This window comes from Macrobrachium rosenbergii, chromosome 13, assembly GCF_040412425.1.
Source record: "Macrobrachium rosenbergii isolate ZJJX-2024 chromosome 13, ASM4041242v1, whole genome shotgun sequence".
Classification (NCBI taxonomy): Eukaryota; Metazoa; Arthropoda; class Malacostraca; order Decapoda; family Palaemonidae; genus Macrobrachium; species Macrobrachium rosenbergii.
This window is the reverse complement of record NC_089753.1, coordinates 4,743,366-4,756,597: the sequence shown is the minus strand read 5'-3', so window position 1 is coordinate 4,756,597 and position 13,232 is coordinate 4,743,366. Positions and strand designations below refer to the sequence as shown.

Sequence of the window (13,232 nt, the reverse complement as noted above, 5' to 3'; positions counted from 1 at the left end):
CAAAATGGTTGAAAAATGCAATTGTATGCTAAAACTCTTACATTCTAGTAATATTCAATCATTTACCTTCATTTTGCAACAAATTGGAAGTCTCTAGCACAATATTTCAATTTATGGTGAATTTTTGAAAAAAACTTTTTCCATACGTCCGCTCAGTAACTCAGCCGAACATCTCAGAAATTCTTTTGTCACTTTGTCGTAATGTTTGCATCATTTTATATTAGTCGTTACATAAAGTTTTATATATGAAAATGTGTGCAATTTCATGTAGAATACAACAATAAATAACTCATGGTTGTAGCTTTTATCAGTTTTGAAATATTTTCATATAAATCACGATAAATAGAAAAAATTTGACCTTCGGTCAACTTTAACTCGACCGGAATGGTCAAAAACTGCAATTGTGAGCTAAAACACTTACAGTCTAGTAATATTCAATCAATTACCTTCATTTTGCAACAAACGGGAAGTCTCTAGCACAATATTTCGATTTATGGTGAATTTTTGAAAAAAACTTTTATTTACGTCTGCTCGTTACGAATTCATGCATCATTTTGTGATAATATTTTCTTTGTGTTGCTTTGATCATTTTACAATTTGTTATATACCAAAATCATTGCAATTTAGTGTACAATACAAAGAAAAAAATAACTCATTAGCTTTAACCGTTTTGCTCACAGCGCAATTTGTATACAATTATATATGAAAATTTTTTTTCGCGCTGTCATATACTGTATTTCAATATTTATATATGATAATGATATTTTTTTCATTTCTGATGGTTGCATACTAAACTTCAGGCAATGTCAAAAAAAGAAGCCAAAAATGAACTCTTAACCCCTTCGCCACCGGGACGTACACATGTACGTCTTTTACGGTACAGTAATAAAAGACCGCGACGTACGCCTATACATCTTTCATCTCTCCTCGAAAAGCAAAGCTGTTTTCTTCAGCTTGGATGGGTTTCAGGCGTAGTATTGTGTACGAGAGAGGTGCAGAAGCTCCACCCACTATTCATTCCAGCCAATGAGTGTCCGATGATCGTCGTGACGTCATATTCATATGGGATATTATAAGGGGTATCGTCCAGCAGCACATGCCAGTGCGCCTCAAGCTGTTATGTATGAAACATTGATACGATCTTCTGAGTAAACCATTTGGATTCGAATGCTAAACTTTTTTCCCTTTTGATTGCAGTTTTTTTTTTTTTTTTTTTTTTTAGTATCATCATGTCGGATTATAGCATTTCAGATTCTGGGGCTGAATACCTGCCAGATCTGTCAGATGATTATAGTGATAGTGGTGATAGTTGCTTAGAGGATGGCAGCGACACCGAGTATTTAGAAGACATTGAACCCATTGTCGATGAAGGTTGGCGGTTCATAACAGATCCATTTTGTGACGTGCGCCCAGACCAACCCCCCGATTTCACGAAGGGTGACAATGGGATCTATGTTTGCACACCAGACTTCACCTGCCCATGAGATGCATTTTGTTTCTTTTTTTGTGATGATGTTATTGACAGACTGTGTGAATGGAAGAATGCTCGGGCAGAGGAGTATTTTCGGTCAACAGGAAAGTGGAAGGTAAATGCACTTCTGTGGAGGGCTGTCACTCGTGATGAGATGTATGTTTTTCAGAGCTTGCTGATGATAATGGGGGTGAATAAAATGCCCCGTATGTATATGTATTGGTCACGAGATGCCATGGTTGGGGGTCCAAGGATCTTTTGTAAAGAAGTGATGTCTCGAGCAAGATTTCTTTGCTTGCTGAAATTCCTGTTGAATTTTTTTATTATTATTATTATTATTATATTATTATTATTATTATTATTATTATTACCAATGCCATAAACATTCATTGATTTATATATATGCTGTTTCCGTATGAACCTAGACTAACTGTTTCCGTAAGAAAACTAGTATATACTGCTATTACTACTTGTACTATTTTACTAATACTTTACTACTTTTTCTGCTACTTTATTTCTACTACTTTACTACTATTTCTACCCCTTTATAGCTGTTTCTATTTCTGCAATTACTTTTTCCACTAAATATTCCTCTTTTTTTGATATTATATATATATATATATATATATATATATATATATATATATATATATATATATATATATTTTTTATAAATATTACTGCTGTTCGCCCTCGTAACTTTGATTGCAAATAATATCAACCTGACCGAGACAGGGAAAAGATGTTGTCTATATAGGAGCGTCTTCATTTCAAACCTTAACGTCCGTTGGAGAACGGGATAGGTAATTTAGACCTTTCACCCTAAAGGAAAATTTCCCTATCAGCCTTAAAAATAGGTGGTCCTAAGGTCCTTTTTCCTTCTTTCCTGTCTCTTTTGGCGAATGTTTTTAACAGAACACAGACGCCCAGGGCATGGCTGTAGGCCTGTTCTGACCTAGGCCGGTCAGGGAACGCGAGAGAGAAACTAGCCGCCGTCGCGAGCAGGCGTCTGGAAGGTGGCCCTGTCCCCGCCTTTGTCTATTATATTTTAGTGAATGGTGGAGCAAGAAACACTACACAACTTCATCAAATCCGTTGTAATCGCGGCAACGCGCCGTCCTTAAGGTAGAGTCTGTGTGCTGTTCAAACTTCGTCCATTCTTTTAACCTCTTTTCTGTATTTCCAACTCTTTCTTTATTTCATTCTCCGCCACCATTGAAGGTAATCGCTTGCACTAAGTCTAGATTAAGCCAAATTATTATATTGTTAGCTTCAACCCCGTTATTCAAGTAAAATACCTAGGATTTAGGGTAAGCAAAATCAGGTTAAGTCTCGATGCTTTTTATGCCTAGCGTCCGAATGTTTGGAAGAACCGTTGCGTTTAAAATCAAATTCATCTCAAATATTCTTGTTAAGGTTAATTACCCTTAACTGGCGACCTATGGCTAATTAACGACTGTCTTTGAGGTTAACTTTTGGCTTCAAGTGGCAGGTTACGTGTAATCTTGGTTTGCAGGGCCGTGAAAACTACGTAAATTGAATAATACATGATCAGCCAAGAGACACACACGTAACAATAATATATATATATATATATATATATATATATATATATATATATATATATATATATATATATATATATATATATATATATATATATATATATATATATATATATATATGTATATAGCCAATGTGGTAAAAAATATTCATTGATATATACACAATGTTTTCACATAAGAATATAAACGAAAAATATGAATAACAGAAAGTTTAGTGGGAGCAAATGATGACTGATATACTCGCGGTCGACGGGGGTCTCATGCGGTATGCAAGCATTATCGGCAGTGCAACAGGCCGGTGGCGAAGGGGTTAATCTTGAAAGCTAAGCGTGCTGTGATTTTAAAAAAATTTTTTTTTTCCGGCGGGCGCTAACTCCCGAATGCCGCCGGCATACGGCAGACACTTTCGTAAATAGAGGCTCGGCATTTAAGGGTTAATGGTATCACTACCACAAGCTTCATGTACAGCATCACTAGTTGTCATGCACCTTGCTAGTATTTACTATGTTTTGACCAATACATCCATTCTTGTGGCAACTTCAATAATCCCATAAAAATGGGCAGTCCAATATAATGTGCAATATTGGAAATATTGCAGCCCTGCCATTTCAATGTGCCCTCTTGCATCAGAACATCCCCGCAAAATATAGCATAATGATGGGTTCCTTCAATATAATACAAGGGGTCAGGGTCCATAGAACACCCTTCATCTCACCAGAAGCTGCAGGAGGGGGAGGAGTTGCATATGAGGGCTGGGGCTGGGCAGCAAGGGAAACAGGAATACCTCTCCCTCCTCTTCTCACCTAAAGTTCACACTTTGGTGGTAGAGCAAAGGGGATCTTCTCCTTGCTGCTATTAATACTTTCACTTTAAGCCACAAAATCATCACTACTACTATCACGACATCACTTTCACTTTTCAAAGACACCAATAAATACTTTGTCCATCTTTCCAGGATTTATGTTATGCTTCTGGAGCTCAGTAAGTTCCAATAAATAGAATTAACGTCCCTGCCTACGCGAGTCAGAGTAGAAGAGACTCTTTAGCCTTGGCAGGCAATTCTTTTAGGAGAAGGACACTCCAAAATAAAACCAGTGGGTAGAAAGGACCCTTTAGCCTTGGTAGACAACTCTTCTAAGAGAAGGTTACTGTGAATTCAAACCTTGTTCTCCAACCTTGGACTGTGTCACAGTCATTGTACCATAGCCTTCCATGGTCTTGAGTTTGAGTTCCCTTGCCTTTACCCTCCTTTTTCTTCACTTTCTTGTTTTTTCGAAAGGTGTGTAGGACACGCTGATGAGATATCGAAAAGTGTGTAGGACAGGCTGATAAGAAAGCAAAAATTGCTTGGTGGATTATCAAGAAAGTGTCTTCACCTTACCTAATCTATTCTTACTGAGCATTTCATTTCTAAACCCATCATGACTGTCCTCCCCCAGTTGTTGTGGCAAACCTGGCAGATTTCATTTGCCTTATGAAACTTATTTTACTTACAGAATCCATTTACACTATTTATACTGATATATTATCATCATGATATGTATTAAAAAAACAATCATTCCACCACTTATAATGTTTACATTCTCAGGATCAGCTGATTGAGCCTATTACATTAATACCTAGGAATGGCAGATGATAAAATTACTTCACACCATACTTGGTTAACTGTATATGGAAATGCATAAGTTACATCTAAATGGCTTCACATGTGAAGTTCAGATGACCTTTGTCAAAACTAGGCCAACATCTAATAATTACTAACTGCAGTCACTTCTACAAGGTCACATCTCCATACAACCACCACCATCACCATCATGGTTTGCATTTTCGGTCATAAATCCAAAGCAATGAAACCTGCAACTTGCAAAACTACATTTCTCAAGTTTAACTTACGTTTATCAATTAGTTTCAGTTCAGTGCAATCATCTCAGGATCTGGTGGACACCACTCACAAAAATCTCCTAACTTCAAGTGAACTTCACAAAAACGAGTCTAGAAAAGAAAACAATTTGTGGAAAATGATAATCAGTAACACAACATCATCATCATCCTGAAAAGCACAACTGAAGCTTTATGCAGACGTCTAGAGGGACTGTCAAACTGAAGACATCACAGAACCAGTTAACAATCTCCTTGGAGATGTTAAATACTTGAGTGCATGTATATCTATGCATTTTCCTCATCTAAAACTTTAACCAGCAAGATGCTGTCCTTGAAAAACTTGAATCTTTCTAAAGCAGGAACCCTTGGAGAATAGGCAATCATGAGCAGCATCCAAGTCCAGATGGGCCAGGAGTATGAAAACAAAATAAAGCAGCTCTCATACAAGAATCTGCTTGCAATGCATCATGAATGGAAGTCACTTAAAGAGCTGCAAAAAATTATACAGTACAAGCTGGAACTGTTGCAACTCTAAATGCCAAGTGGCAAGGAGAGAGCCGATGGGCAGACAAGAAAAGCTTAAGGGATAAGAAGAGGAGAGATCTGACTGAACTCAAGAGTAGACCTTTTTGGCTGAAGAGTGATCGTGCAAGTCTTGAAAAACTCAACCAACAGTATGAGAGAAGGCCTCATGACAATGCCTGAGGATACAATAATGAAACAGCAGATCTGCGCTGTGGCGAGGTGGAAACTACAAAAGCACCAACATAGAAGGCTGCCCTGAAGATGAGGACAAAGCAGCAGCTGACGATAATGCAGCTGACACAAAGGCAACAGAAAAGAAAATCATATTGTACATAAAAATGTATGAAGACTGAAGACATGGCAGTTAGATAAACAAGAGCCAATGGTTATACCAAACCTGAGTACAGGCTTTCAAGACCACTGAAAATGAAATGAACATAGGGATGCACATGTACACAGGAGCAGTCACATACCCAAGGAGCAACCGAATACACAGTTACTACCAAACATATAGAATGCAGCAGTCAAGAATACAGAATCAGTAGGACACACACATAGGTACCCATATACACACAAACTGCCAAAGCAGTAGGAGCCTCAATGGAGACACCACAGCATAAGGAAGCACTGACTGACATTGGTAATGAAACCTGTGGAGATGCAGCTGCAGCAACACATCATGAGGCCATGATTAACTTGTTTATACACAAGTCAACCACAGCACAAAACTGATTTTGGAAGAAACCTTTGTACAAAGTTATGCCACGAGATCATCAACTGCAGAACCAATGAAAACCAACAATGAACAAGAGATAGCAGAACAGCTACCACAGCCAGGAGGTGAGAAGGAAAAATAAAGCAGAAACAAAAGGTGCAGCACACAAGACAGGCAAACCCATCCTTGCAGTTCCTGGGAGATTATCTGGAGACAAATGTCTGTATCAGGGAGTCTTCAACAGGAAAGAAAAATATGGAGTTGAGACTGGTGTTGGGAGATGCCACTTACAATGATCACTCCTGACCTTAGCGGAAACCAAACGAATCACCAATTGCAGAGCAAACTTGTATCACTAATGGAAGGACAAGCTCTCACACACAACACACTTAATCTAAGGGAAACACTGTTGGTATCTACAAAAAAGGCTCTGTAAATAAATGTCCTTATCTAAGACCAACATAAACTACCCACAAGACTTTTCATCCCTGCCTACACAGTATGCTGATGCATGATTAGCACAAAATAACTTCCCACTGGAAAGCCTAAGTAAGGAAAATACATAAAAGCACAATCAAATTCTGAAATCACTCATAGTATGTATGAAAATTCTTTATTGTTTTGTTATTAGTATTGTTTTAATTGTTTTTTATTTTTTTTGGGGGGAGCCACTGTTCAATCTCCCTTAATAGTGAACCTTCTCATCATTTCATGTAGAAATGATGAAGGTTCACTTTGATGTATGTGGAATGTGAAAGCTGCATAATTAAAGAAAGTGGAGAAATAGCAGATTTATAGGAGGAAATAATGATGGTCATTGTAACAAGACCATGTGTTTGCATGGTAAACAAACAGTCCTGCAATTGGATGACTCTGAGTCAGTGCAGAATGGAGCAATACTACAAAAAAGTGCAGGCTTGTGTTCAGGTGGAGAGGGGGGCTTCATTGTGAATTTAATAAGAGATTAATTGGAGCCACTCTGTATATTCTGTTACTGAGTAATATTTATCACTGAGTGGTATAGGTCTGGTAAAAGATAATACATATTGTTTAAAACTATCTCCCCTTGTACTTTAGATGTGACAGAAATGATGCGTGTTGCATATAAATACTGAAACTGTGTAAAGATGTGTATGATATTGATACAATCACCCATGGTAATTAACCCAAAGGGGTTATGGAAATAGGACACTTTGTATGAATTCAAAGGAACTGTGCAAAATCCTAATTCAATAAAACTGTCTGTTATATGCACTGTTAAAACTACATACTTTTGTCAGAAATATTCTGACTGTTATGTCAGCATATTAATAGAAATTGCATGTTTACACTGGTCTCTGTTAAATGCCTTGTAAAAATTGTAAATAACTTTTTTTCTGATGACCATCAAAGTTTAAATGGAGAATGAGATTTAAATACAATTGGAGTAACACATATATTGATTTATGTATTCTTAGCATCAAGTTAGATGATTTATTAGGTACAGTTGTGCTGACACAAAGAGTTGGACTGTCTAACATACATGAATTTGTAAATAATAAAGTAGATATAAAGCTTGTAGTCACCTTGCTATCATTTCACACCCTGCTATCTTCAAACTTGTTGGAAAAGCAGTCATTGACTATAAAGGCTTTATTGACAATAATCTGTCCTGCAAGGGGGTCCCAAGACAAAAAGTCCTAAATCCACAACAGTCTACTAAACACTCTAGGATCGCTAGGATGCCAGGCAGAAAAAAAGAGCACAGCCAATTCTATTTAGCCATTTAAATATTTCCCTTAAAGTTAATCTGCTGTTTATGGTTTGCCTGAGACCTGTCATTTACTGTAGTTTCCCCTCTGGCTTTCCATACTGTCATGTCACAATAGTAGCAAGAGTGCAATAGTTCATGTAAATGTTTGGTTTAAGATTATGCCAGTAAAAGGACAAGTGACCTTCCAAATGTCCTATGCCGACCATGTGCCAAAGAAATCAAAGTTTGGCTTAGCAGGTCTAAAATTATGCCTCATCTGTTTTGATGAAAAAAATTAGGTTTCCAATGAAAATATCAAAAGTCAAATGTGCTTTTAGTATTAGGTTTAAACTCATGGCTATGCTTCAGAAAACTTTCACTTGAGTAGGTTCTTCTAAGCCCATACTTTTATCATAATGAGACATTTGTCAACAAGGAATTTCCATATTCGTTCCACCCTAGCAGCCTTAGAATGCTTGATAGGAATTAGGGAAAGGTAATATCAAATGAGCAAACTGCCCAGCTAATTCACTAAGTAAACAAATCACACACCACTTAACTAAGCAATAGCCCATTTACACCCCACAACAAATGAAACCCCAAGCAAGAATTACATTAATGAAATTACCTGAATAAACAATTGCTGAACACTGAGAAGGAAAATAACATTTCAGTGATGCCAACTCACTGATAGAAAGGTCACTATACAATGGAAATTACCCTTAAGATGAAGAAAAGTGAATCAACAGTGAAATATGAAACAAAATGACCCAGCATTTTTTCTCAGAAACACGAATTTCACTGACATCAGCAATGAGTGGCACAGCATTATTTCTCAGAAAAACAAATGCAGTTGACATCAGAAAGTCTCACTTTGCCAGACAGTGGTGCTAACACATGCATGCATGGTCAGGCTTTCTTTTTTTCAAGTGTGACTGGATCTGTTTCACACAAAGTAATGTTATTTATGACTAATGGGTTCTTAAACACAAATGAAAAAATAATGGAGACAATGAAAGGTAAAATTGGAAGGGTGAAAAAATGCAATCACTCTCAATGAAATTTGTTAAAAGAAAAACCTACCTTTTTTATTAATGTATTTTGTAGCTGTTAAATCTGCTATGGAGTCAACATACTTTTTCATGAGCAGTTCAATCTCCCGCCTTGCTGCTTCCATTTCACTTGAAGAAAAAGTCTTATCTGCAATAAAATATAAAACAATAAAAAACTAATACAATAAAAAGAAACTAAGCATAAAAGTATCTTATTACACAAAAATGTTTTTTGTACAGATCCATTATTCATATACTGCCTTAATACAGTGTATGTGAGAATATCTAGTCACACTAACTCATATTGGACATGACTAGAGAGGTCTTCAATGTACATGCCGTCCTGCATACAATGCAGGTATTGCATTCACTAATTTAGCTTTATCATAATTCAATATTGAATAGCCATTGCAGAGGGAGGACAAAGGAGCCATAATTTCAGGTGTAGCCATATAATTGAAGGATTAGTGGAGGACTGAAGATGGCTACATTCTTTAAGAGCTGATGATAATATAGCATTAGGTGACTGTAGTTTGAACAGTTTGCCTATGAACATTTACACAATTTTTTTTTTACTTCAGAATTATTGTTCATTCAAAACATTATCAAAGTTATCATCAGCATGTACCTATGCCCAAAACTTTATTTTTGATACATCTCATAATTCCAAAAAGTTTTCTCATTCATTTGTTTCACTTTGTAAAACAAATGGCAGTTTTTCTTTTTTCAGTTCTAACATATAAGAATTTTCATTTTACAGGATACCATAAATAAGCACAATGGGAAGGTGTGAAATGAGAATGTTTTATGGAAGGGTTTTACCAATTGTCAAACTACTCAATTATGTTAATAGCAATGAATAACTCTTTATTACTATTTTTTGTTGCTTCAATGCTTCTGCATACAAAAAGTACACTTGCACACACACAAGACTGCCATGATTGCCATGATGCATGGATAATTTTTTTTAGGAAATCACTCTCAGTAATTTTTCCACTGGGTCAAAGACTAGATAAATTCTTTCAAGACTTTTTCTTAGTTCATCAAACCCTTTCATGCTGAACATTCCCTGTACTGAGTTTTCCCTAGGGTGAAGTTTCCTCACGTTGAACTGATAGCAGTGAATTTTCTTAGAGCATGAGGAACGGGTGGTGGAGCACAGAACCAAGGACTTTCAGAGGCAGAAGCTGCAGCCACAAAACAAGAATTTCCCTGATGGGCTCAAAACACTTGAGTGAAGAGCCAATGATCAACCCTAACTGCTCTTGCATGGCTATCTACATAAAAAAAAAATCACTGTTGAGGGCACAGTCTGAAGATTTCTCCAACAATTTAATGATGTCAACTAATGGCTGGGGGGCAGACCCTGGTGGAGGCAGAGGCAGAAAAATCAGAAGCCTGAGTGAACCAATAATAGGAAGGAAAGCATATTAGGACGGCACAGATGGCATATCGTGCATGCCAACATGGGGACCATTACAAGCAGAAATGGCAGTGACACAGCAGAACAAGGACTGAATTCACCACAGGCATCACCCCAAACAAAGATTTCCACTGTCAGCAGAAAGAACCCCTAATCCTGTTACTGATTTTTCATGCAATAACGTGTTGTTTTCAGCCATGAACTTGCAGCTCAAGGTCATAAATACTTACAGGCATAAGAAGAATGGCCTGCAGATCCAGAAAGGTCTGCCTGTGTTTGCCCTCCACTGATCATCATCCTTTTACCTTTGAATCCAACAGATGAGGTCTCCAGCCCTTGTTTGAAGGATCTGAGAACATAGTGAGCTCCCTTCAGCATGTTCTGTTGATCTTGCCATCAACAAAGATTACAAGAACTGTGCTCAACAGAAAGGCTCTGAGCACATGGGAGCACTGACATAGCCTCCCATCATGAAACCAGAATTAGTTGGAGGGAGTACAGCGGTAGTGTTTTGAGGAACCAGTTTCTCCAGCAATACCAGATGACCTATATCAGCACCTGCCAAGACGTGGATGTGGGTTGAGGGTGATAAAGAGACTCGAATAGTCTCTTGGTGGGGATGACTTCTGTCCCCCAAAAGGATGACCAACTAATTGTTGACGTGTAAATCTGCATAACTAGGTACACTGCTAGTGTGGGAACTAGGTCTGACCTCTCCAAATTTATTTGCAGACCCATATGAAAGGCACAAGTTCAGAAGCCACAACTACACAATACAGACCTGACAAATGAATAATAAAAAACTTGCTGGAAATCGGGTGAATGGAAACGTGGGAGTTCACATCCTTTAGGTCTACTTGAGCAAACAAGTTCATTTGTAATCTAATCTCCAGACAGATCCAACATCTCCATCCACAAGGGTCTGATGACATTTGTTGAGAAGACTAAGATCAACAATCAGCCTACAACCTCCCAAAGACTTCAGGGCAAACCCACTAGGAAGATCTTGATGGCACCCTTCCTTAACATGAAGACTATTCTGTCATTGATGACCTGTACCTCCAACATTTTGGAAGATTAGGATTTGAAGGTGATCAATCAAGACAGAGACAGAAGCATTCATGTCAAGAAACTGAAGATGGTAGTCATCATGAAGAACCTCCAAACCTTTCAAAGGCCCTGATTTGTATAAGAGATCAGAGGGGACAACAGAACCTCGCCTCACTGGTTGAGAGGCAGAGCAACTCTGCTTAAAGCACAGAGACTTGGAACTGCATGGTTTGGAGGCAGAGCAGAGAATGCAGATAACATCTCTGGGAGGAGTACTAAGCTTAGAATCAATGTGGCTGGAAAGATCTCTAGCGCTGACAAGAAGATGATAAACTAACTTGAGACAAGAAGCAGACTGGGTTGAGGATAACAAGGCTGATGTCTCCAACTTAATGATAATGGCCTTGGTGGTGGTGGAGATGAGCTTTTCACCCAATTCATGAACAAAGTCCTCACGGGAAAGATCAAGAACCATAGGATAAGACAAATGTGGAGAGCAAAGTTTTTCTAAGACAGCAAGCCAGAGAAGTCTTGGGAGGGCCCCCACCCTTCTCTCTCTCCCTCTCTCATTTTTATCCATACATATGACAGCCTACAGCACCTGTAGAAAATATACTAAAATATGTCACCAAGTGTGAAAGATGACATGATCAGGAGCTATCAAGACACACTAGTACCAGTTCAGCAAAACCAAACTATTGCTCCATTATTGTATTTTTGGGCATATAAGGAGCAATTTTTTTCTAAAAGATTTTCGGAAAATTACCCTCTGCCTTATATGATCAAACTCAGACTCTGGGTAGGCTTGGGCTACTGGCAAGTGGCAGGTTCAGTGCTGTAAACAAACTCCAAACACCCTAAACAAGGGTTTTCCATTTTTTTTTTTTTTTAGAATGATAAGCAACTAAATACTATAAATTCAATATAGTTATACAGGAATAATCCCTTTAATAAATTACCAATACAATAATCCCTTGATTATTTGGATATTCAATATCTGGAACTCAACATTATCTGACAGACCCAGACCAGGCACAAAGATATGTAGAAAATAAGATGTAATATATATCTTAACAGTTTCTTATATAATTTGTTTTCTTATTTAAAAAGATCTCTTAACCTTTGTTTAATTTTTTATTGGTAATGTAAAGCAGTTATTGTGTGTCAACAAATTAGAGATTTAACTTTCCTGCTATTTTCGTCGTTTAATGACTGTTGAACAATTCAAGAACTTCAAGTAAATAAACAGAAGTTTCTTCGAGATTTATTTACAGTATATTTCCATTTGGCAGTCGTTTCCCACCAACCATCAACTTACCACTTTCCTTACCACGGCTTGTGTTTAACTCTGGGAAAAATTAAGAAACTTTTACAGGGAACCTTGTTATGGATCTTATTCTCTGCTAACACGGAAAAATAAGATATCACGTCTACATTTCCGAGCCCCAGAGCAGCAGCGGGCGGCATGTTTCTCTGCCCTTTTTTACTAGCTATGGCTGTCAGTTATTCCTAGCATTCTACAATACTGCATCAGCTCTGGTCAGTGTGAAGATCTAATATCAACGCGGAACTCTTCAGGCACTTTAAGATGTCTGGTTACTTTGAGGTTGGTCTCATTTTTTGTTGGCACACATCAATTGAGTTACTGAAGTAATTTTTCTTGATGTCCAAATCACTAGTCCCATAAATTAAATCTCGTAACCTGCATATTTTTTACTGCTATTATTGAATCTGAGAGATCTTTTATCTTGTTTTAATAGTTCATAGTACCTAATTTCAAGACAGAGAGATTGGTTTACCAGAAATGTAGTTTCTAGG

At 37.5% G+C, this 13,232-nt stretch overlaps 1 protein-coding gene across 1 annotated transcript in view; it reads right to left on the bottom strand.

Annotated features, from left to right (window-relative positions):
• The window catches only part of LOC136844863 (uncharacterized), a 484,772-nt gene that overhangs the window by 203,059 nt on the left and 268,481 nt on the right, over window positions 1-13,232 (bottom strand). The window contains exon 10 of the mRNA XM_067114107.1: window positions 8,973-9,089. Within this exon, the coding sequence (XP_066970208.1) occupies window positions 8,973-9,089 (117 nt within the window). The remainder of the gene's footprint in view (window positions 1-8,972; window positions 9,090-13,232) is intronic.